The sequence below is a fragment of the Apteryx rowi genome, unplaced genomic scaffold (genome assembly GCF_003343035.1).
Source record: "Apteryx rowi isolate R43461 unplaced genomic scaffold, aptRow1 scaffold_23, whole genome shotgun sequence".
In the NCBI taxonomy this organism is placed as follows: domain Eukaryota; kingdom Metazoa; phylum Chordata; class Aves; order Apterygiformes; family Apterygidae; genus Apteryx; species Apteryx rowi.
In genome coordinates, this window is record NW_020448641.1 from 4,260,744 (window position 1) to 4,287,161 (window position 26,418).

The 26,418-nt window shown below is 47.2% G+C and overlaps 1 protein-coding gene across 4 annotated transcripts in view; it reads right to left on the reverse strand.

Annotated features, from left to right (window-relative positions):
• Positions 1-26,418, reverse strand: part of LHPP (phospholysine phosphohistidine inorganic pyrophosphate phosphatase) — a 107,623-nt gene that overhangs the window by 13,759 nt on the left and 67,446 nt on the right. Inside the window, exon 7 of one of the 4 annotated variants that reach the window (XM_026065586.1) lies at positions 9,073-10,405. The exons of the other annotated variants lie outside the window; for them this stretch is intronic. Within the exon in view, the coding sequence (XP_025921371.1) occupies positions 10,042-10,405 (364 nt within the window). The 3' untranslated portion in view covers positions 9,073-10,041. Of the gene's footprint in view, positions 1-9,072; positions 10,406-26,418 lie in introns of those variants that run through there. 4 annotated transcript variants of the gene reach the window in all.

Sequence of the window (26,418 nt, forward strand, 5' to 3'; positions counted from 1 at the left end):
TCCTAACTCCCAGCACTGCGTCTCTCCCCGCTCTGCCCATTCRCCTGGGCTCCCCCAGGCACGGCTTTCTCCTGCTGCCTCCCCCTGTCTCAGACGATTAGCTTCTACCTGAGAACTACTTCTTAGCTAGAGGCAGCTGTAAAGAATCTGGCCTTAACTGCTGTCTAAATTTTAGCTAGAGAAAGTTAACCGAGGTCAGCCCTCCCTCTCGCGCTGCTGCTGTCTGCAAGCGCGTGGTGGAAACGAACCCTCCGTGCCAGGTATGTCCGTGCAAGGGAAACGGCCCCCGGGTTCAGCGGGGCTGCACCGGGCGAGCTGAAGTTCTGCGTTTTACATATGGATGCACCTAGTGCTGCAACGCACGTATAGCGCAGATGTTTTCAATAAAAGCAAGCCTCCCCCCTCCGCACACGTTAAACGCACACTCGCTGTTTGCTGGGAAAAATCTAAGAACTGCCCCTGCTTTGCCAAACTCTGCAGCATAACAGGGTGTTTGCAAGCACCGTGAGACTCGGCCTTGCCTGCTTGGATTAATTATTGATGACCCGTATGGCTCTGCCAAACGACCTTACTCAATTCAGTAGAAAATCATTTTAAATGCCTCCAGGAAAGAATTTGGACATAAATATGTTCTTTGTGCACATACACAAACAGATGTGCATCTCACATGCAACCAGTGCATTAGCTGTTAACAGGACTTAATATTACACTAGAGTGGGAAAGATTAATTTCAAGGGCTGCATTCGAAGCTCAGCGGCGTTCAGGCACCTTCCTCTGTTAGGCGCTTTTAAAGACCTTAACCTAGGAGAAGATTCCATTGCTTTCCTATACCACATTGTTTACATAATCCATATGAAATATGCAAAATGAAGGCAGCCTTCTGCATTTGCAAAGCATCGCAGGGGGATTTAAATCACAGAACCCTGGTAGATCCAGATACCAGCGAGAAAGGGGATTTTCGGATTATAAAAGAAAGAAGTTTAAATTTAAGATTTAGAATGCTGTTTGGAGAAGTTTAATTTTAAAAGTATTAGGCCAMAGCTGCGCTGATAATGTGACCCTCTAAACAAGACACCCAAAGACACAGCATTAAAAGGCTGTTTCTCACCAAACAGGAATTTGAAGTACCATAAGGATAATGATATTTATCTTCAGATGGTGTTTCCTAAATCAAATGGTCTTAATTTTAAATGCGAATGAAGCTATGAGAATTATCTGTGCGACTCTCAGGAAACTCGAGACGACAGACACATTTGTAGGCAATTCTCCTTTTCAGATGACGTTAATAGCCCATTCAGCCAGGTGTTATGAACCAGTACTTTATTGCTTCAGCCCTTTTCCGTGTAAGAAGCTAAGAAAGTACCTAAGCTGGAAAACTAAGGCACACTCCAGATCTTTGGCTGCAAACCCACTCGGCCCGGACAAGGCAATTACACGGTCACGCCGCGATCTCGACCTAGCGAGCAGGAACGACAGGTCAGCAGCGCCTTCCTTCCCGGCCCCGGGCCTCGCTGCCGGGTCTCCGGCTGGCTGCTCCGCCGCCCGGGCTGTAGATTAAAGGTGAGGTTCAGCCCTGCGCAGCCCCGCCGTGTTTAGCAGCCTGTTCGGGAGACGCATTTTTGCCTGCTTACATTTTTGAAATAACATTTGGCTTCATTCGTTTGTGCTAGTGGGAGGGGTGGGGGTGGTGAGGAGGTGACGCCGTTGACCGTTAGACGAAGAGGAGAAATGTTGATCCCAGACAAAGGGAACAGTATGCGCTTCACACAAAGGAGATGGTTGCTGCATAAACCTACTTCTGAGTCCCAGAAAACTTCCTGAGCAGATTTTTGTATTTTAGGTGCTACTTAAATTCCAAGGAAAACAACTGCTAAATTGTATAAAATTATAGGTAGACAATTTAAAGAAAAAAATCTAAAGATAGCTAATATATAGACAGATAATTATTTAAAAATAGATTACTACCTCTTCTTACATGAGAAAATAGTTGGCATTCTCATTCTAAGAGCCCACTTCTCTGAAAAGGAAAGAGAAGTTTAATAAATGGGTATTTGCAGACACCTAGGCTGGAGTGATGAACTTCTAACTGTATAGCAAATCCAAAGTATTTACCCAGCATTTTCTGGGCTAAAGAGGAAGAGGAAGACTGGAAGATGAGCTCCCTCTCTGACCTACTGGCATTCTTGGGTATTATATTGGCATCTCTATATTTCTACAAAGCAATCACCTTGTGCAGTAATTTGTCTTCTTTGGACAACTCCATTTTTTTAATGGGATTCCAGGTATGATCTTCTTCACATCAKTTCCTTTGCAGACTTGAAGTGTTGGATTTGTCAATTTGACAAATTTGAATATTTAATTAAACACCAAAAAAACCCAAGGCAAAGGTTTGCAAATAAATGCTTAGAGAATTTGCATAAAATTAATGGGAACTCAGCATCCATCCTTAGAGTACTTTAAGGATCTCAATTTAAACATATCACTATGGAACGCTTCACATGTTGTTATTCTATGAGGATTCACTGAGGAGACAAGGCTGCTCACACCAAATGTGAGGACTGCATTTTGAATGCCCAAAAGTCAACACTGTATAAATGGTGGCAGCAATTGGAAAAAATGCTGGCCTCTTCCAAGGGAAGAGTTTGAAGGTAGGCAGGATGCTTCGGACGAGCTGGGATTACAGTTGGATTGCTCTCCCACGCATGTTTTAGGCAAGGTTCCCACTAAAAGACATACTAAAGAGAACAAGGACCACTTAAGAGTCAAGATAGTCAGTCATTTGGGGGTTATATTTAGGGAAGGAATATTAATCCAACCTCGCTCTGCTCAAGGATATCAGGAACCTACCTGTTTCTAAACATGCTCTTGTGCAAACATTGGTAACTTGTACAATGAAGACTGGCCAGTAAGAGTTCAAACCTAAGCTTTTAATAAGTACATAATTTATTCCCGCTCAGTTAACCCAGGGGTGCTTCTCAGCAGAGCTTTCTGAAGCATACACTATGCTACAGTTACTCTAAATTATGGCTCATTTGCTTAAGCCTCTCTGTAACTTAGATGTTCAGAATCTTGTCGTGGGAAGTTTGCATGCTGTGAGCATCTGCCCACTTTTGCTTCACTTTCCACAGGGCAAAGGAGATGAGACTTTGTCTGCCTAGGAAATACTTTTTTCTAATGTCCGCAAACCTATTGATGCATCCACAGAACCTTYTGGATTAAAGGCAATGAGCTTTTGGACACGGAAGTATCCTTTTCTACCTGCARTGCACCTAGAACAATGTAGCCTTGACTTGCTGATGCCCAAGTTCTACTGCAATATAATTTTTTCTATTAAATAGCAAATTTGTTCTATAATCCACATTTGCATGTGTTTGTTCATGTTTTCTTATAAAAATCAAATTAAATTGTTTGTTTAGAAGAGCATAAGAAAGTTTCTTACCCGTCCAATGTTCTACAGGTAAGTCAGTCCTCATTTTCCACAGATTACTCTGAACTCTTYCCAGGTTCTGTCACAGGCTGTCATAAGAATGGGGAWGTATCTGAGCAGGGAATAAAGCCCTGTGCACATCACTAGGACAGCAGCTCTTTCTGGTCCTCTGGCACACAGTTCCCCGAAGGTGGCAACCCGYGGTGCTATTCTTCAGCGTCTGCCTCAGCTGCCCGACGTGACCGATCTGATSAGCAGCCTTGTTCTTTGTTTTGTTCCGGCGAGGAGGAAACCAGGCCTGCCTGGCAGCTGGGCGGGTAGGCGAGAAAGCCTCGTGCCACGCGCCTGCAGCCCCTGGGCTTCTGCACGGGGCCTGCTCAGGCAGCAAGCGCCCGCGACAGAGAGGAAACCACGCCGTTCCGGGGCGGCCAGCCACGGCAGGCCCACATTAGTTATTCATTTGTGGTTGGGAAGGAAGGGGCTACCTCCCGCAAGAGAAACGCAGGCTGCCCTCCGTAATGATGTTCACACGGACAGGAAGCTGCTCACAGATTGGTACCATGCTGCGTTCACGGGCCACGCAAGGCACCCAGGCAGCGCCGGCTGCCAGTGAGCGTCGGAGGAAACGTGCCGTGTTGCTGCCCCGGAAACCTGCTGAGCGCAGCAGGGAAGGCAACCAGCCCCGAGATGACTGCGGCTTCGTGCTTCTCCTCCTGGCGCTCTTCCACCTGGTCCCTGCATCAGGCAGGACACGGCCGGGGAAGCAGGGCCGAGGAAAGCTAGCTAGCACATTTTTAAAGGTGTCAAACCACATCGGCGTTTGTGCTTAAGAATGGATTACGGAAAGCATGCTAAGCTAACATTGTTAGTGTAAGGATTAAATCCCCAGCGCTCCTGGCTCTCTGCCCTCCACTTAGACCATGAGAATAGTCCAAGGTTTATACCCACTTCCTTCTAGCTTTGAATTACAGCTCCTCCCGCGAAGGTTGTTAGTGTGTCCGACTTGCTGTGYGCTACAGCGCAGGCTTAGTGCAGACTCAGCACGAACTCTCGGCCTCGCTAAAGTCCTCCAAGAGTTTTGCTAAATCTCAGGTCCCCGTGAAGTCAGTGGGGTTTTTGCTCTACGTTGTCAAATAAATAATCCCAGATTTGAAACAACTGACTGAGGAATAATCAGGTTTGAGCAGCAAAGCATTTGGGGCGCTTAGCTTCGGATAAAAGGGTAAGACTGTAAGCTCTCCACAGGTAATGCAGGTCCGGGCACTGCTCTGAATGTGTACAGCGTCTAGCGCAATCTTCTTGACTGGTCCCTGGCTGCCACTGCCGTAAATGTAATSGCTAATAAATACTGTGGCCGCTTCCAAATTACTTCTTTAAATTAGGTTGTGTGGGACTGACTAGATGCTTCCTATGGCAGGCTATCGCAGTGTTATTCACACATGCAAATCACGACCTGAAAGCACAAAATCACTAGGACTCCAATTTTACTATCTTTTTGTACTGCACCTAGCACACCAGAGAGCAAAGTCACCGGGCACTATAGCCACTGCTTTGTTTCCAGATCCTGACAGATCATCCTTGCAAGGCTAAGATGGTTTCTAAGTAAGTCAATTGCCCAAGGACTAGAAGACAATCATCGTGCAATATAATGTGCACAGAAGAGCTGAAACCCAAAGGATGGCCCGGAAGAAATGGTCCCTTTGGAATAACATCTCTATGTTCAGAGCAACGTATGATGCAACATTTTTCCACTGCAGGTAAATTATGGTTCTTCTGTATTTGACCTCTCCCAAGTGAAAACTGAAAGAGTTTGCAAGTCACGCCAGAGCACAGACTGAATTTCTAATGATGGCCCCAAAGCACTAGTAAGGATGTTTCGGCAGTTCAGTTTGCRCTGCCGTACTCTTTCCTGCTAACAGTGGCTTGGAGACTGCGTCACCGTCTTGGTATCTGGTTTTGCTTTTATCTGAGCATTTCTGTTGAGACTAGTTTCTCCCCTTTGCATCAACTTCAAGTGAAGAGTAATCCTTTAAAAAATGAAAGGCTATAATACTGGTTTTAGCTGTGGACAAGTTACTTCTATAACCCAACCTGGCTGGAAATGAAGTTAATTTATATAGCATGTTCAATATCTTTGAGAAAATCTACTACTTAAAATACTTCAAAGGATAACGTTGTACTGGGGGTGGAACAGTCAAGAGGACTGTATTCTCTGCACAGATTGCTGAATTCTTGCAAGGCATCTTAGGGTGGAGATACATGTCTATGAAGTGGAAAAAAACCCAATTCCATTGAAATTGTATTCAGGACAGCACAGAGAAATCTGTGGAGGGCTAATCAATCCTTTGTGCTGTTTTCTCCCAGTCTCCAAATAAGCAGTAGCTTGAAACGTAGGCTCGGTATGTGTGGTGTGTGAGTACAAACGTTTAATGAAGAAATTTTGTCCACTCAAGCCCTTGTTTGAAAAGGACTTGTTAGATCATAAAGAGAGATTCTTCATCTTCATTAAGTAAAACATAAAAGTTCTAACTTATAGCACTATACATTAATGTTCAGCAACATAAGGGGTTTAATGGCTTATTGCTTTTCTACCATAAATGATGATCTGCAGCTACTGGAAAACATTCTTCCAGACCTGGTTGTGTGTCTCATTCCCATTTCACACATCCATTCTGGATGGAACAGCCTGGAATTATCCAAAGTTCATACAAACAGATATGTTTTGCGAAAGCAATGAATATTGAAGAATCTTTGCCAGTATACCTATCTGATATGTATATGGTATAAACTGTCTGAGTAGCTCAGTACATATGCAATACTCTGCAGGTTTTATGACTGCATATGTCTGGATTTAGTAACTACCCAGTATGAGTTTGCAGGATGGACTTTCTAGGATGTCCTATAGTGACCTAATATAACATAGTGGATCAGGATGTATCCGCTTAACACTCTTAGTCTGCAGCTAAACAGTATCCGTGTCTGAATAGATGCATGACAATTTTCACTTGTCATTTGTTTTCATTGCTGCCTATGCTAAGTGATCCCAAGCTGTACATGCAATTTTGTTGAGCAGCTCCTGCGAGTTAGGTATGGTATCTACGCAATTACGCCAGAAATCTCCAAAGACCCTATGAAGTGGGTGTGCAACCTGCTAGTCCATTGCCAGCAGGGACCACTTCTAATATGTCAGACCTTCACACAGCTTCTCACCCAAGTCGGATCTTTGCACCTCGGAGGGCTGGAGAAGCCCTCAGCTTTCCAGAAGGATTCATAACAAGAAAGGACCCAGAAGGATTCATTCCTCCCAACAACCCGAAGCAGCCAGAGATTAGTGACTGCAGAGCTGCGAGCATGCTATATGGAAACCCCCTATTTGGGGCCTGCGGGTACTTTCTTATCAGCTTAAGGACTGCATTAGCTGTAATCTTCCTGTCKGTAGATCTCAGTGTGCTTTGTGCGAAGCACGAGGAGCTGAGCGAGGGTGCGCAAGGGCCCCGGAGTGCACAGTGCACCCCGGCCCCGCTGGCCAGGGCTCGCGGGTGCCCCCGCCTCTCCCGCAGCCTTTCCACTGATCACATTGACGCCTAACGGCCGCAAATACAGGGGGCCCCGAGCCAACGTCCAAGCCCTGTTCTCCTCGCAAATTAAAGAGTTCCTCTGATCAGCAATCAAATGTGAAATCATTTTGCAAGTCATAAGAGTGGGTAAAGCTCAAGCAAGAGCACTTAAATCCAGGGTGGGTTGAAGAATCTTAGCAGGGAAAAAAAGCGCTGATTGCCTAGGCATACCTCTGCTGCAAAACCTAACAAAATATTGACTCAGCTTCCAAAAATGAGGCTGAAACCCACACACCATACAAATCTTTAAACCCACATGTCTAGCAGCTGCCGCTCATATGACCCTTTGCTTTGATTATGCTTAAAGAAGTCATTTTCAAACATTCCCTTATGGAGATCTACAAAATTGAAGTAAAAACAAAGTAAAAACATCTATATCTTAAAATAACCCTCTGAAGTCACCAGGAGAATCAGCTGAGTGTTCCTCAGTGTTTAGAAGGCCTCTATTTCAGGAGTATTTTTGTGTGTTGTACAGCTAACTTTATTCTTTTACTACCCCAAAAAACTTTGGTTTTACTTTTTGTGCAATTTAACATCACTAAAATCAACTCTAGGTTGATACGACTTCAGGGTTCCATAACWATGCCGTTTTCAGTATAGCTGCTATATCCGTGTGACAGTTCTCCCTTCCTCGCTGTTCCTTTCCCATATTCTCTCAATGCRGGATGGAAATTTGGCAATATTGATTTGTCATGCCTGGGTGCCTCRTACGTGTGTATTTGCAACATACCTGCAATGAGAACCCTTGATTTCTAGCAAGCTTTCTTTTGATACRGACTTTGGTCAGTAGTCACCTACCTTTGACTGTTCACCAATATTAATAATAAATAAGATCAATGGTCTCCCTTTGCCAATGCCTGGATAACTGTGAATCCTCAGTTGTCCTGCTCAGTGCTAAGAATGCTTCTTTCTCCATTTAAGGAGCATTCCTGAAAAGCTGCAACAGCCTGAACACACTTCCATCCCTTCCTAACACCCCACCTCCTACTCAGTAGAAGTCTAGTCAGTAACTCCTCGTAGTGGAAAAATTAAAAGCTGCAGCTTTATTTTTACAATACCAAGAAATATAAGTAAATCAGGCCAAGTTCCCCCCTTCAACTTCAGCAAATTCATATAGTCAGCATAACTGATAAAACACCTGGGAGACACCTCTTACCCCCTGTGAACGCCCCCACCGTTAGGGCAAACCCCAGGTGAGAACCACGTGCATCCATACTGAGGCAATACACCTTCCTCCCTCTCACCCGTCCTTCTTCACCCGCAAAGAGAGGCCCGGTTCTGCCCGAGCAAAAGCTCCAGTTGCTAGGGGCTACACATCAACTCTGACCCGAATGGTGTCTGCCCGAGTCTTGGCTCCGAGGACTGGGCTTCAATAAAACCAGCTCTGGCAGTCCCTCGTCCCGCCGTTAGAACTCAAGCGATGCTCCAGGGACGCTCCTCGTGCGCCGGGCAAAGAGTGAAGCGGAGCAGTGGAACCGTACTGAGYGGCCACCTTCGGATGGTGGTGCCCCTGAGATGGCAACAGCTCCCATAGCTCCTACACGAAGGCTCCTCACCTGCTTCGGCGCAAAGGCAGCCGCTTCAGCTCGGGCCGTGGGTGTCRCTAAGACTGCGCTGAAGCAGGTGAAGGTGGCTCAAGCTGTCCGTTCCCGCAGCTGAGCTGGAGGGCTTGCAACCTTCTCACAGAGCACAAACCAACAGCGGAGATTATAACTGTTTAAACCACACCGGGAAGGTTTGCTAGAAGACTTATCTTCTGCCTAGGACTAAGCACTTAGGAAGTCCCTCTGTGACTACTTCTAATTTCTAAAGTTAACTGCCTACACCACCGTAATCTGAATTTAACTCGTGAGGCCTCTGTGGCTCACGGCAGCTTGTACGCTATGGCAGTCTTTTATACGTCAGCGCATCGACTCCAAACAAAGGGTTTTTGTGCTTTTGCAGCTAACCCAACAAATAACGTTCAGAGAACATTAAAGATCTGGAAATGACAAAAAAGCATAATAATATGAAAAAGGGCTTGAAAAATGTTTAATTAGCATTTATGCAGAGCAGACCGGGATTGTCAGGTAATTATCAGTTGATCATAGTAAATACTACGGCGAAATCAAGCTAATTTCCCCGTGCTACTGAAAATGATTTGCCCATGAAGACAAGCCTGAAGTCAATACTAAACCAGTAATTTAGCGCCGCTGTTACAATACAACACGGCAAAGATGGCAGTGTTCAGAGGAGACATAAAACCAGTGTCCTGCAATCGTTAAAATCGTACGAGGTCTTCCGCAAGCATGGGCCCCAATCCGAATTGCTCAATTACACCATGCCTAATTAACTTGCCCCATGGTACTTGGATTTTTTTTTCATTTCCTGTTGTACAAAGCCACTGTCGCGTTCCCCCCCGAAAAGAAACGTCCTTCGGGGGTACGCACAAGGGTCTCTGCGCCAGCCGAAGCCCAAATCCATCCGGACCGGCAGCCTCCGGAGAAGGTGCGCTGCCGGACGGGAAAAGATGCCCTGGCCGCGGGTGCAAAGCCCGTGGTGGCCGAGGCACCCGAGCCAGCCCCGCGGAGCAGATGGACATTCACAATCTGTTTTTTTGTGCACGAAGAAAGTAACTGAATTTTAACTGCTTCAGGGTAAACGACGCCTGGAATCTTGAGCTGGGGGCCCACCTGCGGTTTTTCACCCAGGCTGTATTTTTGGGGTAAAATCACTAACCTGCAAATTGGGGGTTATAATGGAAAAGCTGACAGACCTTTAACTGCAGCGGCAGGGTAAGGCTGAGAGCGTTTCCAACCCATGCAGGCGCAGGAGAACACGATACTTTCGGGAGGTTAAGGCCACAAGTAATTACACAGTTCACATTGAGGGTTTGGGGGTTTTGTTGTTTTTGTTGTCGGGTTTTTTTGGGTGCGTCTAAGTGCCTTTAACGTCTCTGGGATAAGCGCTGTGCTCTGGCTCCATCTCAGCCCACTTCTGCACGCGGATGAGGCTCGTCTAAAGCCTTCCCCAGAAACGAGCTATCCCCACGATTTCAACGTCTCGGGCCGCCCTGGTTGGAGGGCTCCTCCCAGGGCTCTGCGCGGCCGTCAGCTCCAGCTTCTCCCCTTTGGACACCTGCCGGGGATCCAAAAGACCGTGGCCGCTCCGAAGCGCTCCATTAGGGAGCCGCGTCGCACCATGCGTGTCACTGGCACAACTAGCAAGCGCGTCCCGTTTTTCGCGCCGAAGGCTGCGCGCAGCGCCGAGCGGGCGCCTTTCCGCTGCTCTGCGTCTCTGCATCCCTCGGGCCGGATTCCAGTCTCGCTCACACCAGGGCAACAACACCGACCTCAGCAAATTATCTTCTGATTTACAGCGGCTGATGGAAGTGAGATCAGAATCGGGTATTATTTTGTGCGTGAAAGGTATTATATAAAACCGAGTGGCTACTCACGTCACCAGCCCATCTCTCTAATTAAAAGCTGAAAGAATCTGAGCTCGGTTCTGAGAGAACCATCAATTCTCCAGACACAATGTACCGAGAGAGATGTTTGCAGAACGCATTTGACACTGCCGAGGGCTTTGTTTCCCCCGTACCTCCTTCCACCAATACAAAAAGCTGCAATTGAAAGTCCTGGTCCTTGGAGGCAGTGCTGTTTTTTATCAGACGGTAATGATGAGTACATCATGAAATCATTTAATAGTTCTCATTAAATGCATTGCTGGAGAGCAGGCTTGATTTATGGACGGTATGCCACGGGTATAAATAAGCTGCACTTTGCTTGTAACACAGCTGGTCAAGAAAATTAATGTTTTGTTTTCCATAACCTTTGTACTCGCCCGTCCTCTGCTACTATGGCAAAGCTCAAGGCGTGTAACTTGATCATTCCCTGCAAGACAACGTGCGTCTGAACGCCTCGCGCAGGCTTAACCCCACGACTGAACGGCAGGCTCCCAGAACGCACCGCTGTGCACGCCAGCTCTCCTAAATGCCGGAGTTCCTCTTACGCGGGCATATACTTCTCTGTTTAAAAACAACCCCCCAAACTACTCGTAAGCAGATTTGCCTCTTTTGCATTTGTTCTGGAAGTGCTGCAGGAACAATGTATCCTGGTCAGTTTAAGTCCAAGAAATAGTGATATATTTAGCACTGGTGCACTAAATATCATGCTAGCTTTAAAAGCACAGTGTTCCTTTTTCTTTTTTGCCCAGGGAACAGGACAAAAGCCATTCAAAGCAGATTAACATCTATCTTCAGATTAGAGGAGAACAAATAAGATGCAGTTATGACAGAGGACAGTGCCCAGGGGCTTTTTAATGCTTATATATGAACTATGGTACCTAATCCTAAGMAAATTGTTGATCAGTTGTGTAATGTTTTTTCAACAGACCTTTTACTCACAGCACAAGGTGTACAGTGTACATGTGATTTAGTACAGGGAAAAATTACCTTTCAGGAGCAGACAGATGTTGATGAGGCTTAGGAGAGAGTCAATTTAAATAAGGACAGAGGGAAGGACTTTGCAATCATATGGTTCACAGCTGGAATTTACAGGCATGATAATTTTATAACCCTCTCCTTACGGTTTTGAATCAATGCAGTATTCTCCCTCACCTTCCAGCCTAAACGATGCTGCGTTGCTGCTCTGCACTTCTGCAGCAGCTGCCTCATCTTCTACAACACCGACCGCCCCACTGCGTGATGGGTGAAGCGACATGTCCATGCAAGCCTTGGTACAAGGAACTGGGATTCTGGGGGGACGAGCTGCTGGGGAGCTGCCAAGTAAGACCGTCTGTTATTCGATAACAGTCCCTGAGCAATCATCTCTGCCCACATCTCCGTGTCCTTGTGCCCTGCCTGGCCACCCGGCGCTGCGGGGAAGTATCGTGCAGCACGGCACTTCCACAGTGCGAGAAACCATTCTTGTACKTCAACAGGGGGTCACCGTTCTGCTCCGCTCTGGGGGAGGCAAAAATGCAACCATTCTTTTACATACGTTTTTGCAGTGTTTTTATCTAAAGAATGAGGAAAAGCAAAAAAATATCTAAAGAAGAGGCAAAGCTGAGGATAACAATGTACCAACCGCTTTAGGTGCGGTAAGAAAACTCCTCTGCATGCTCAAAGCATGCCTGAAGGGATGCAAACATCCGGGGCTGGAGGAGGCCCTGGTTGGCAGTCCGGTCCCCGAGGTCAGGCAGCGAGGAAAGGAAGGAGCCTCTGGGCGAAGGAGGCAGCCTACGCATGCACCGGCAATGCCGAGGGGAATAGCCACTTTCTAACGCGGAGCCAGCAGGAAGGGTTAGGGAGGCAGGCCACACGGCACGACGCTGGAGCTCGGGGAGCAAAGAGACCTCYTGAAAAATAACGGCACAGGGCAAGGGCACTGGGAGGAAGGACGAAGAAGTCCCCTCCCGCCCGCACATCCCCTCTCCTCCCACCATCCCGGCACCGAGGAGAAGGGTGAACGATCTCCAGACCTCGGAGCAAGGGCAAAAGAGACTTGGCTGAGCAGCAGCCCCCGATGTCACTTTGCTGCCCGCCGCCCTGCGGAGGGGACAGGAGGGGGTCACTCTGAGACCGTGGCAATAAAGAGGGAAAACTGCTCCACCGTGCAGCGTGGGACGAGCCAGCGGAGAGAAAACTCCCCGTAACGCTATGGCAACTGCAGAGGGGACTCGCAGCTTCCAAGTGATTATATAAACCAGCACAGTCCAACTGGCAGCCGGCGGGGCCCGCTCTGCCCATGGGATGAGTCCATCTGGCCGGGCGCCTCTTCCTCGCAGGAGATGGGAAACAGCTGAAGCCTCCTCCTGCGCCGCGAACGGCTGTGAGCTCCCACCCCGCGGGGAGAGCCCGGGGCCCGCCTCCCCCCGTCCGCGCGCACGGCCAGCCGGTTAACATCTTCGTGTCGCCAGCCGGGGCGTCCCAGACCGGCACCGAGGCCCCCGCGGCTGCAGGCGCTGGCTCGCCGCATCCCAAGAACGGAGAACGGTTTGACGGCGCCCTCCCTGTCCCGGCCCTCCTCGCACAACTCCGGGCAGCTCCCGGGAGCTCCTACAGGCCAGCTGCCCCCTACCCAGGTACCCGGCAGCCTTCTTCTGGCTAGCGATTTCTTTCAACGCTCAACCCGAGTGTCCTTTTCTGCAGTGCTTCCCCTCCGATGCCTTCTACACAACTGTTCTGCATGACCCCGGACCTCAAGGCCAGGTGTAGCTTCCTCATACTTATGAAGGCCTCATTTCTCCATGTTCCACGTAACAGCTTCAAGCTATCCAACCTGCTTTAAGACTTGCAAACTCCTTCAAGGTCACCAGTTTAACGTGACTCCACAGAGCAAGCTGATTTACACCACAAGAGGGTCCAGCCATGCCCATAAGCAGGGTTCAGATCGCCATGTGGTACTTGCACAGGACATAGCACCTGCTGCTGCACCCAGACAGAGGCAGGTAAGAGATGGCAAGGTTTATCCCAGTGGGCAAAAGGAACTACGCAGTCTTGCACTGGCTGAGAATCAGGCCCAAATTCCACCATGTAGTTCATGAAAACTGAAAAAAACAGTTCCTAAATGCAGCACCAGAACCAGAGGCCAGCATTTTCAGCACTGTAATATTTTATTAAAACCTGCTTGAACTCTGTGTTTCCCATAAAGCAACATCATTACTAATGATATTTATGCTCCACACATAACGTTGTTCAGTAAATGAGATACAGCTGGAAACACTGCAGTCACTCAGTCTTGAYTGAAACGCATGAGAACAGAATAAAGAATAAAGGAGCTAATGTACGTTCTGATCCTGAGGTCTGTAGATGCAGGTGGTGAAGACAGGAGAATATTTCTGAACCTGGGAGAAGGTCCTCAAGTTACTTCTCTCCCAGATTTTTTAACCAGGCTGATTTGGGTATTTAGCCACATGCCTATGGCTTTTCTAGAGGCAGAAACCCAACCAGGGGGGTGAAAAGCTGGACAGAATTTCCTAAGAGAAAGGTTTTGCAGTGTGACAATTCTCCTGGCCATGTGCAAGCTAGGACAGGACCCTGCTCACTTTCTCCAGGGGGCACTTGGCTCACCAACAATATCACGAAGAAGCAGGGTGTCTGTTGATAACTTGGCTAGACGGGTCTGCAAACCAGAGAGGACTTCCCTGTCCACCCTTGCCATGCATGCCTCTGACCATGCCTGCCAGCTCTCTGCCAGCCTGGCAAGACGGTGAGATGCCCTCAGAGGTAGACACACCAATTGGCCTTATCTACAGATGCCGGCGAGGATTCAAGAGGGAGTACACAGCAAGAAAGTGCCATCCTGACGGAGTTAAAGTCCCCCAGATTCCTGACAATGTTGTGCAACTCTGAGACTGTACACCATGTCATAAAAAACATAACAGGAAGCTGACAGAGCCAGYGAGGTGCATACATACGCTTGTATTTCACATGCATTAAACTATGAAGTCTTAAAATCAAACAGGAAGACCCAGTTTCAGTTTAGTTCTGCTCACAGCAAGTCCTTTTAAACATCATTCAATCAATTTGCCAGGGCCCTTTCTGGTTCCTTTTATGGTATATATGAACCTCTCTTCGTAAAGGCCACCTTCTAGTGACTTTTTAATATTTCTTTTCTGGTTGAAACCCAGAAATCTCTTACTTAACAAACCATTCTTCTGTGTGCACATAATACATTAGGCAGCAAAATCACTGTATGAAGTGATTCTCTGGAACTAATAGTCAAAACACTGGGAGAGCAGAGAACAAAACAATGTGAAAATCACCTCTATCCATAGCAGCAAATGTGTGGAAATAAATAATCCCTTTCAAGACTAATTTGTGTGTGTGTGTGTGTGTAAAATTACTAATAAATAAGCTCTTTGTTTCTATTACTGTGATGGTTAAATATTTGCATAACCATTTAAGCTAACTGCCCACAGTAAAACAGTGTCCTCAGCCACCTCTACCAGAAAGGCACTCTACTGAAGGCTGTCCTTCGCCATCCCTCTTCTGCATTTTCACATATGCAGCCATAATGTTATCACTGCTGTGTGCATCTTCTAGACATTGACTTTGTGCATGCACTCACATTTTCCATAAAAACGAACCTTAATTATCAAGCTTAGTTTAGCCATGTATCTGGAATCTAAACCCCAAAGAAATTACAAGCATTTCCTTGGGAGGCAACACAGATTTTGGCAACTGTTATTGACTTTTAAACATTTGAAAGTAATTGTTAAAGCACAAAGAAATTGGAATTGGTGAAAATTTTCCCCAGGTTTGAGAGCAGTACCAGTCTCCACTCAACAGCTATTGAGAAGTAAATGAGTCTCAGTCTAACATACACTACACAGATATCAGCGTCATTGCAAACCACTGATACACACAAACTCATATATGCATTAGCATTTCCGTTACTCATTTGTATGTCTGTTGCTCTATAGATGAAGAAATTTCATACCCAGTTAACTTCCTTTCAAATGATACATAAAATAGGAAGACCACTTATTTTAACGGGACATTTTTTTCTGACTAATTTAGAAGATATATTTTTTTATATGACAGATTTTTCCTAGGCCTGTGAGGGATTGAAATGATCTAACGACTCTGGCTCATCTCTCCTGCTACTTCCTGTCTCTATAGCCAAGCTGTTATTTCTTGGTATTTACGCAAAAATATACCAATTTTGCAGTGGCCATTAACTCCAAGGTTTTCACTGAGCTGCATGGACTTCACGGTTGATCTTGAGTTGCTGCAGCTCCAAATTCCACTTTTCCTGATATTTTCCTCATATCATTTTATTTTAATCTAGGCTTATGAGGGTGGCTGGGATGGAATGGAGGAAATGCAGAACTTATTCCTGGCTCTGACACTGATCTCACATAACTGGTGTGTGACCTCAGATAAGTCATTTTGCCTCTCTGTGTATTCATTTCCCCAGCTGTAAAAGTGAGAAAAAAAAATATTTAGCTCCTTTGTGTAAGCAGTTTGAAACTTTGGTATGAAAAAAGCAGATATAGAACTAGACTGAGGTGTTTACAGCGCCTTCAAGATTCGGCGGAGATAAGATTCAGAGTGATGGATGAATTTGCGGCCAAGCCCTAAAGCAGGGACTGAGGAATGGGATCAGTCACAAAATCTGTTTGGGACGATGCCCTGACCAGCTGGGAGTCATAAACGGTTTTTGGCATTGACTTCAAGAGCATCAGGATTTCACCTTCTATGCCACAGTGCCTCATCTGTGAAACAGAAATAATGGCTTCTATCTCCTGTCTTTTGATTCCCGCCCCCACAGTATGGATTCGGTGTTCTTCAGGCACAGATTGTCTCTTATATAAAATGTTACGCTCAGCTGTGGCGGGTACCTGGAGGAATTACTGCAATGCAATGGAATAATAGTATAGGCGACAACACTAGCAGCAAGAGGAAGGGTGAGAGAGTAGGAGACAGAAGTTGTTTTCAAATCAGCACTGAGCCCTTTTGGGAAGAAGCAGTCATTTGTGCAGTGCGCGCTGTGGACACAGCAATTTTGGTAACGTATTTGTCCATACTGTACGGGCCAAAGCCTGTTCTCTGCTGCCTGTGCGGAACTTCCTTTGCCTTCAGCGGGAACCGATCCCACGCAGCTGAGACAGGATTTGTTTCTCTGTGTGTAATGTCTTGTGCATAAACAAAAGCGGGAGGAAGAGACCTCTTAGATAATCATCACAAAAATGATCTTGACCTTTTTAACACTGATGCCAAGAATAAAACTGATAAAAGCCCTAGAGCTGATCTTTTCCTCATTATTGGATTTCTGCCAGATTAAATTGGGAAATTTGGTTTGTTTGCTTGTGTGCAAGGGTGTCCCCTGCACAATGTCTCTATCAAATGTATACAAGAAAGCAACGGCAGAGCCATTGCCGAGTTCCTTCCAGCTCACCCAGCCTTGCAAATCTGTACGCTGTACGCTGGCTGCACTGGCTCTGTGTAGTGGCTGTGACAGCCCCATGGACAGACGCTGGAATCAGAAACCAAAGAAAGACGTGTTCGGCACCTACCTTTAATGATATCTTTGTGACCTTGRACAAATCGATTACTCTATACTGCAATTTCAACACGTATAAAACAGTGCAAAACTGCTCAGCCTTTGAACACTTGGAGATCTGTGACTGAAAAGCACTGTATGAAACAGAGCAAGCACTGATTTTTACCTAATAATACTCCCAGTCCCTTCTTCCCACTTCAGTATCATTTGCATATCTTCCCAGGGCTCCATCATGCTTTAGAGAAGATGTCTGAAGCGTGAGGATTAGGAACGCGCACACTGCTGCCCGCCCTTCTGGTTCATCTACTTCTGTGCAGCCCCCCTGGATCAGCGACAAAACAGGTAGTTCCTCCTGGACAGGGCAAAGGGAGGCACCTACTATTGACTGCAAGCGCTTGCAAACATTATCCCGCTAAAGCAACAGAGCTACTGCCAGGAATTAAAGGCAGTTAGCAGTTCCTTGCTTACTGCAAATATTTTGCAGTCAGTAAAGTACAGCCTATTTCACTCCTCCACCCTGGAAAAATCTTGCTGTTCCTGAAGCAGGGGCAATGGGATAGTTACTGACTGCTTCTTCTAAAACTTCAAGACTCCCGCTGGAGTCCTTTTGGAGACCCTCCTCCTCCAGCCTCCAAATGATCATGACCAACAGTTTGAGAATTACTGAATAAAGCGGCCACTTAAGCTGACAACAGATGTCCAGTGTATGCTCCAACATGCTAACGCTCTTCTTGTCCTAACGAGCAAATCACAACAAGCAGCCACCTCATAAAGAGTTAAAATGAAGAGTTCTGCTAATACTTAAGCGTTACAAATCTTTTCAGTTAAAATAAATTATTCAGGAGATGTCATCCCCCCATCAGCACCATCTGAGCTACATTTTTAATAGTTCTGAGCGCTAAGCGCTTCTTGTCATAATATCAGTGATACCAAGCCTGCAAGATGAAAAAGGGGGAAATGCAAGCGCACTATTATACATGAAAGACAAAGCTGCTTTTTCTTAATTGCTGTGAAACATGTGCTGCCCAAGGCAGAGCAGAGATCAGTGGTGTCAATTATGTTACAGAGGAGTAAACCAAACAGCAATGATGCACTGACTTTGGGAGTAGCTGCATCTCGTCTTTATTTTCTATCAGAATCACTATCAGGACTGACAGATAATTCACTTCGTTCACTTTGTTTATCGACAGATAATTCAATTCATTTACTATGAATGAATCCACACAGTGACTCCCCCAAATTTTTCTAGTCACAAGCTGGAAACAAGGATCCACCCTCAAGGCTGCATGGATATGTAACTAAACAAGGAAGGGCCTCCTGCTCTATGCCTCTAAGAATAATAATAAAAGAAGGAAGTATTTCTCTTTGCAGAGGCTGGCCCCAGGATGTTAAAACAACGACCTATCTGCTCGTTAACCCATGTATTCATTTGTTTGTCCAAGTGACATACCACATGCAGAAAACAAACAAAACCAAACATGTTTATAAGCAATTAGAGGGAAGCGAATCTGAGCTTAACATGTAGGAGAAACTTGGGTCACTTCAGTGCCTGCTATGTCCAAATTGACTGTGAGGCTACAGTAAGGGCAAAGACTGTGATGATACTCTGGGACAATGATAAAAGTCTTGCTTACGCTTGTAAATACAGTCTACTTTGAGACGTTTACACTACAACGGGATGAGACTGCTCCATCCTCATGGCTCAAATCATCTTATGTGGTCAAATCTCTCTCCCCTCTCAATGTGGGTGGAGAACAAGAGTTAAGGATCCCTGACAGAGACAACTCCTTCTTGCTCTGCAGGGCTGCTGCACATCGCAGTCACGTCCACCTGCTCAGACCCTCTTCCCTCCAGTCCTTGGTTCTGTCCCAGAACGTGGAGGAGAGAAGAGGACCAGGTGTCCCACAGTGAAGCTGTTTAGGGCAAGGTAACCCCTGTGAGAAAGCCCTCTTGCCTTAGCAGTCAAGGGAAACCAGCTGTTGCAAAGTCACCTTGGACTTCTGCTCTTCCTGTAGGAAAATTTTGTAGGATTTTGCCTACAGTGTTTTCTGCCTACAGCTTCATCTAGTTCATGGTTTAACTGAGTGAGGAGGAGATATAATGATGAGAAACTTGAAGGCTCTTTTGCAACCTGGAAGGAAGTCAAAAGATAGAAAAGGGAGGGGGATATGATAGATCCTCAGCCTCGGTCAAACAGCATCAGTATCTGACTTAAAGGGCACATGAAAACCCCAGTTCTGAGGAGTAAACATCATYGATCTCTTCCCTTGCCTCATAGATGGGAACAGCTGCCTACATAAGGGTAGTGGCAGCCCGTAGGTCTGTTTTGCTCCTAAGCATAATTTGRTAAGGCCAATTGAAGGAGCTTTGCTAACTGATAGCTCTCCTAAGGGAGAAAAAAAGTAAGAGACACTAAAAAGTAAGAGATGGCTCAGGCCAGTAGAGCAGCACATGGAAGATGGAAGGAAGTACCAAGATTTGGCAGGTTATGGACAAAAGAGAGAATCTTGTTCCTCCCTAGACAGCACTCTCAGGGGTACAGATGAGCACCGGGCATGAAAGAGGGCTCTGGACTGCTTGTTGACACACCAGTTATTTACCCGAGTATCTTTACAGGTCTTGAAAGAAATCTGCAAAGTAAAAAAATGCTGCGGTCACTTAAGAGTGGGCTTGACGATTAAATGGTTAGCAAAAAAACCTCACACGTGTCCGGGCTGGAATGAGGAAAATTCAATTGCAAGTGTGCTAAAGTATCACTGGCAGAAGTCAAGTCTCCTAGGGAGTGGCAGATTGCATATTTGCCAACAGTGATTTCTGGGACTTCAGCATGTATCCAAAAGGGAACAGAGTGACTMCACCAAACTGAGGGAATGCAGTAAGTGCACCAAAGCCTGAATACACAATTGAACTAAAAGCTCAGAGGTGAGAATGCCATCTACAAAGTAGAAAAAAGAGCAGCAGCGCCCTGAAATAAAGTCCGAACTCCATCACTTTTGTCAAGACTTTTGATTTATGCCTCTTTCCCCACCCATAAAAAAGGCTAATTCCTCTCCTATGGCAGATGGGTTTAATCTGCCACTGCTTCATATCTCATTTGCTGTTAATGTACCCTGCTTCCTAAACTTGGACGCAAAGAGGACTGGCTGGCCCTGTGGTCAGGGACAGCATACTTCATAAAGGATGATCAGCATCCTGCAAAGATGCCTTCCAACAGCAATCAATCATCTGGACCGGAGCAGAGAGGATACAATTGTAGGCTGAAAGTCAAGCTATTGTGTGGCTACACCTACAGGGGAACATTTGGTGAAATAAGGGTAACAAGGAAAACAGGAAGCCTGAGCCTGTTTACCCAAGGACAATGATTATAATAGTGCCTATCTTTATAACATACAATGGGCATTCATACAAGACCGTCACGTGCCACGAGAAGGAACATCTGGATAAATATCTTTGTCTGGATGCCTGGGAGGGTGAGGAATCTTCACCACGTAAAGCATCACACACCCTGGGAGGTGAGCAGTACCTGCGACTCACGAACGGAAGCAGAGCGAGGGCAGAGCGGTAGGTGAGGATGGGAGCGTGATGGGAGACCCAGCTGCTATTTTTGGCATGAGTGCTGCTGGAGGTATCTGGGAGGTCACTTCCCCTCTCTCCGCCTCCTGCTCTCCCAGTGGAAAAACAGTTTGTAATATGACATTCAAGAAATAAACACCGATCTTTTTCAGAAGTACTGAGTCAGTATTGAGACCTACCATGAAGAATTCTGTATAGGACCTAGGTATTACTATTATCAGGATTATTATTAATAAGAACTCATGAAAAATGCCTGCTCATTAGACACCAACAACTGGGGTTGTGCTCTTTTAAATGAAACTTTTGCCAAGGATAAAACTAGACATAAGCCACTGAAGTACTGATATCCTTGGGGAAAGCAAATTTCTGACCTCATGTGAGAGAGAGCTGGACRGAGAGGAACAGCAATTCTCAGGTGCACCCCCACAGGCAACCGCCCCTCCGAGCGCACCTGGGGCTGACRTCGGCACGTGGCAGGAGCACTGCCGCACTCACGCACGGCGCTGAGCTCTGCACCAGACAGTGCTGGGAGTTTCTCCTGACGTGCCTAACACACACGGATGTGCAGCACACGGAGCGACTTGTGCCCCTGCAGCTCACACACCCAAGGGTGGGAGCTGCCAGGGTCAYGCACCCATGTTCACCTTCCTGGGGAAGACAGTCAGCAGGTGGGAAGGGCAGAGAGCAATCAAGGATGGATGTTACCATCTGGGCACTTCAAGAGACTTAAGTCCTTGACAGGTACCTCAGGTGCTGGACATCACATAATCTCTGTTTYGGGCTTTAAGGGAAACTTCAGATGTTTGGGGTCTTGAGTCCAGTGTCAAATTTCTTCCTGTCATTTGAAAAACTTCCGGAATTCTAATATGATAGACACAAAGAGCAGTCACTCATCCTGCTATTATTAATATCATTCTCTTATAAATTACCCCTCCTAGCTATTCTGTGAAAAGGCAAAAATGTCAAAATTACAATCCTTGCAAGATGTCTAGCAATGTAAAACTAGCCCCCCCTTTTCAGCAAAGCAAATGTGAYGCAAGATGCCACTTGGAAGAATGGCTTGAGAAATAAATGATGTATTGCTAACAAGCCCCTTGGCCCCAAAATCTGGGCAAGGCTGCACAACACTCAGTGCCCCTCCAGAAAGCCATTCCTTYGCCTTTCTGAGTTAATGCACATCTACTTTAGTTGCACTGCTTGCTTCCTGAAAGACTGAAAAGATAAACAAGTTCTAGGTAGTTCTAGACTTGTTCTATGTTAATCTGGGGAATGAAGAAAGAAGAAACCCAGTGCAGCAGCCCGGGTTGCAAAAATGCCATGACCTTATGAATATTTAAGGCAGGACTAACAATTTGTTTTGTTTGGAAACACTCCGGCAGTGTCTGCATTAAGAATGCATGGCCTCTAATGCGGAACATGTGTTTGGTGAGAATAATCAAACACCTGAGCTGGGAAGTCAGGCCTGCTGATCCTCCTTCCCGCTCTCCGCAGCCTGGAAATTGCTTTCTAGCTTATCACTTGGAGGGCTAGAGCCCGAGCWAACAGGTGGGCTGGGAGGTTAGGGCGCTTCATCCCGCCATCTGTCCCCAGAAAGCACATGTCAAAGAAGAAAGGATGGGTGGGAAAATTACTGACAGCAGTGGAAGCAGCAGAATTCTTAAACATCAGCAAAACTGGGAATAGATCCAAAATTCAGTTACTGTCAGACAAAAGCCACCTGTACAACCATTTTCTAATCATGCAGCACAGGACACGGCAGGCGGGCGTGAGAAGCGAGGAGACACTGGGAAATTCTGCCCGCAGTCAAAGCCTCCCGGAGGCATCGTTATTTTTATTTCCTTGCCTCTCCTTTTTTAACCATGCTTGGTTTGAGACTTGGGGCAGGCAGAGACCGGCGGCTCCTGCAGGAGCGCGGACACAGACTGCCGGCGCGAGCCTGGGCGTCCATCAACCCTGACTCAGGACCGTCACAGTAACTCCGTCACTCACGTCCCATCCCGCCGCATCGCTCGCACCTTGGAGCCGCGGCGTCTGAGCGATTCTCCCGATTTCCTGGGCATCCATCCCGCACGACGGCCCTCCCCGGGAGCGGCTGCTCTCAGCCCCRCGTGGGAGGCTGCCCGGCGGCATGCCCAGGGTTAAGACCGCTGCGGAGTCACGCGCTTGTTTTCCGTGTGAACCGGAGCTGGAGAGTTTGCTGCRAACGTGTTGATCAGTATTGCCCAGCTGCCAGTTTAATCGGGATTAAGTGAAGAGCTATTAATTTTGCTCCTTTCCAACAGCGTTCAGCCACCGTGTAAAAATGTTTCTTCTATCGCAAACAAATTAACCTCGATATCAWCTATCCAGACATTTTAACAGGACTTAAAAAAAGAAAACCCGAAACCAAAACACGAATGCTAAAGGCCAAGGCTAATATCTGGCTTTAATTAAAAGCTAGCTTTTCCAGCGAGCGGCTCACAGCAAACGAAGGAGGCTCAGCGCTGCCTCGGGCGCTCGCCGCTTCCTCAAAAGCTGCCTTCCGGGGGGCCCGGCTCGAAGCCCGAGGCCGGGTGCCGAGGGGAAGGTTTGAGGTACGCATGCAAAGCCACGTGGGAATTCCTCCCGCGCGGCACCGGAACGCCGCTCGTGCCGCGGAGACGTCCGGCTGCGCGGGGAGCCGCCGCCGGCAACGACGGCTCCCACCAGCTCGCCCCAGCCTTCAAGCCTGCCGCTTCCGTAGCCCTCGGGGCCAAAACCACAGCAGCGGCGCCCGGGGCTAAAACAGCTCCCCGGTCTGCGGCTGGGTAGCCAGCAGGAGAAACATCACCACCTCTGCAAAGATTTTAATCCTTCGGCACTGTTCTACCGCTAATGAGACAAATCCTGCAGCCCTTGAGCATCCACCGCTCCCAGCAAATTTAAGGAAATATTTTAACATTCCTGCTCACGCAGTTTTCGGCTTACCCACAAGCACTGAATATTTATGTACATGCAAACTACTTTACTTCTGAAAGGCATCCACCTCTGGAGAGGGGGTGGCAGGCAGCCGCCCAACACAGCGTGCAGGTATGCGTGCAAACACACCGAAATAATTCGATTTGGACTGCACTGGAGTTTGCCGGGATTAAACTTCCYGTGCTGGAAATGAAAGATGCTTGCAGGTCCACGAACAAATGAGCGCGGGGAGTGGAACGACAGCTCTGAAGAGAGCTATACAAAACTCTGCCGTTTTGTCCCGTTCGCCCTAGAAAGTCTCTTATTCTTATCCATGAGATGACTCATGGAGAAAGAGGATAATTCCTGGGAAGAAGGAAAGCAGGACACACCGAATCCTAGCTCAGAGCTTTGCAAAAGCTAGATCCCTTTCTTTCGGCTATTCTGCCCGCTGCAAAGGCCCCAGAAGTTCTCCGAAGAAAGGACGACAGACAGGGCTGGACATTCCTTCCAAGCTTCCTCTGAAATCACACTTGGCAGAGCAGCCTCCGTCTGTTGAAAGAGCATGGGAATGTGTGTGGCAAGAGCTGCTTTCAGGTTGGATCTATCTGGGTTTTTCTAAGCCATCTGGGCTCTTATTTAGTTTTCAGAATAAGCCCCTGTAAATTCCAAATAAAAAGTCAGTGTCTAAGCAGAGAGTCCTGTTCGGAACTGATTGCAGAAGAGCAGCTGAGGAACACGCTTGGTAGCGCGTTGCTCCTCGGGGGGTAAATGCCGTGGGGAAAGGCCTCGGCAGCCCCCGGCCAGGCGCACCGGCCGGGGCGCAGGGTTCAGCGGGCGCCGGGCAGCAGGCTGGCCCCGGCTCTGCRGCGCCAGTGGACAGGGAGGCCCACGCGGCTCCCTGCCTTCTTCCCCAAGGTGGTCGGCAGAGGGAAACCTGTTCCACCCTTCCACGCTCCTCAGACCCCCCCGGCTCCATTGCCACATCTACGCTGGAAAATTTCTGCTACTATTTCCCATCTGTTGGAAAAGGAGCGAGAGACCTAATTCAGGCAGAGCTCAGGCAGCTAATGAGTTTTCCAGTGCCGGGTTATACAACCCTTCTTYTAGCTGTCGGAGGAACACAGCGTCCGAAGCGCTCGTGCCCCCGTCCGGTGCCTGAACCCGAAATCCCATCCTGATTAAGTTTCCCACCGCTCTGCCCGCTGCAGCTGGAAACCCTGGCAGGGACTAGCACCAGCGAGCAGTTTTAGACCAAATGATCCCTGCGTTAATACCATCTGCTGAAAATCACGGATCCTTTATACAGCTCCAAAGCCTTGGGAGAAGGAATGTCCTCCTGGTCACCTCTCTCTGTCCATGCGGACCCAGAAAGGCCATTGCAGAGGGGAAAAAAAAGTGCCACCATTCGCCAAGCGGTGTGAAACTGCAGAATATTTTGTCCTCTTGGTTATGCCACTTAAGTCGCCTTTTTCCTCAAGAAGACAGGAGCATGTCAGCTCTGTGACAACGCGTCTTTGAAGAGGAAACAAACAAGGAAACCTCAAAAGTCTTCGAGCACCGAACTCTGCTTCCTTCCACTGCAGCCTGCACAAGCCATCTATTAATTGCAGAGCGACATCCGGCGCTGATTAATAGATCGCGGGGCACCGGGCCTCCGCCTGGCCAACTGCTGTCAGGAACTACGCTGGTACAAATTCAGCCGAAGAGCTATTGTTCAAATCAGGCCAAATTAAGCCATAACGGGGCCAGAAAAGTGGTGGTTCGAGGGGGGCTGACACGCAGCAGAGTAGGTTCAAAGAGCATTGAAAGCCGCGGATCTCTGTGCAAACACGCGCCGCAGAGGAGCGAGAAAAGACTCCAGTGCCAGGTGAGACTGTGGATCCAGTTATGCTCTCCTGACGCTGGATATAATCCAGGTGACAGCAGTTGCCCAACGCTGCCCCAGGGGATCAGCGGAGGAACGTTAAAATAATACTTTGTGCTTTTTCTTTAGAGATCTCAGAGAGTTTTACAAACATTAGGGAACTAAACGTCTTGGTGCTCCCCGGTACAATATAACCCGTGCGGGACGCTCACTTAGGCATGGTTAAAAATCCCAGCAACCCTTTTGCTTGTTGTCCTGAAGGGGAAACTGAGGCCCCGAGGGAGTTAAACCAACGTTTCCTAATTTGAATGCCTGATGTTAGGCAACTCATCCGCATGAAGAAATCATTTATAATTTTTAACTTTTTTTTTTATCAGATTAAAGTATTACAAGTTTGATCCCCTTCCAGACAGCTTGGTTGGCTGCATCATGTTTCAACACTTGGATTTTTCCCACAAAAAACAACACAAGTACATTGTAGAAATTAGACCATATGCCTACATGTGCTTACACACAGAGATCTTTGAAAACAGCAACACCAAATAAGTATTTCCCACAGAAACAAAAATTCCCTTTGAATCATTAAAGCTGTTATATAAAATATACACTTACTAYTGCATAATTAAAAAAGCTTCTGCAACTTTAATGCATATTGCCCTTGATCATGTGGAAGCAAGAAAGAACAAAATCATTAGGAGCTATATTATTCTAGTAGCCTATTATCGTAGTGTAATCTTATTAAAGAAAATTCATGCTGGTATAGCCTCTTATCTTCTCCACTTACAGATGAGCCATGTGGTGCATTTCTGAGTGCACAGAGATAATAAAATYAGAGGGAATTATGCAGCCCACATATGGAAAAAGGAGCGTAATTCAGTCCCTTCGAGGAGGGGTGCCGGTTTTTCTCAGGTGGGCAAAAGCAGCCCKCCTCCGTCACCAAGCACGCAGGACTATTCATTATTATCCGCAGAGAAACGGTGGGAGAGCTCCGGGGGCTCCCACCGCAGGAGGCGCAGCGTGCTGCCGCGG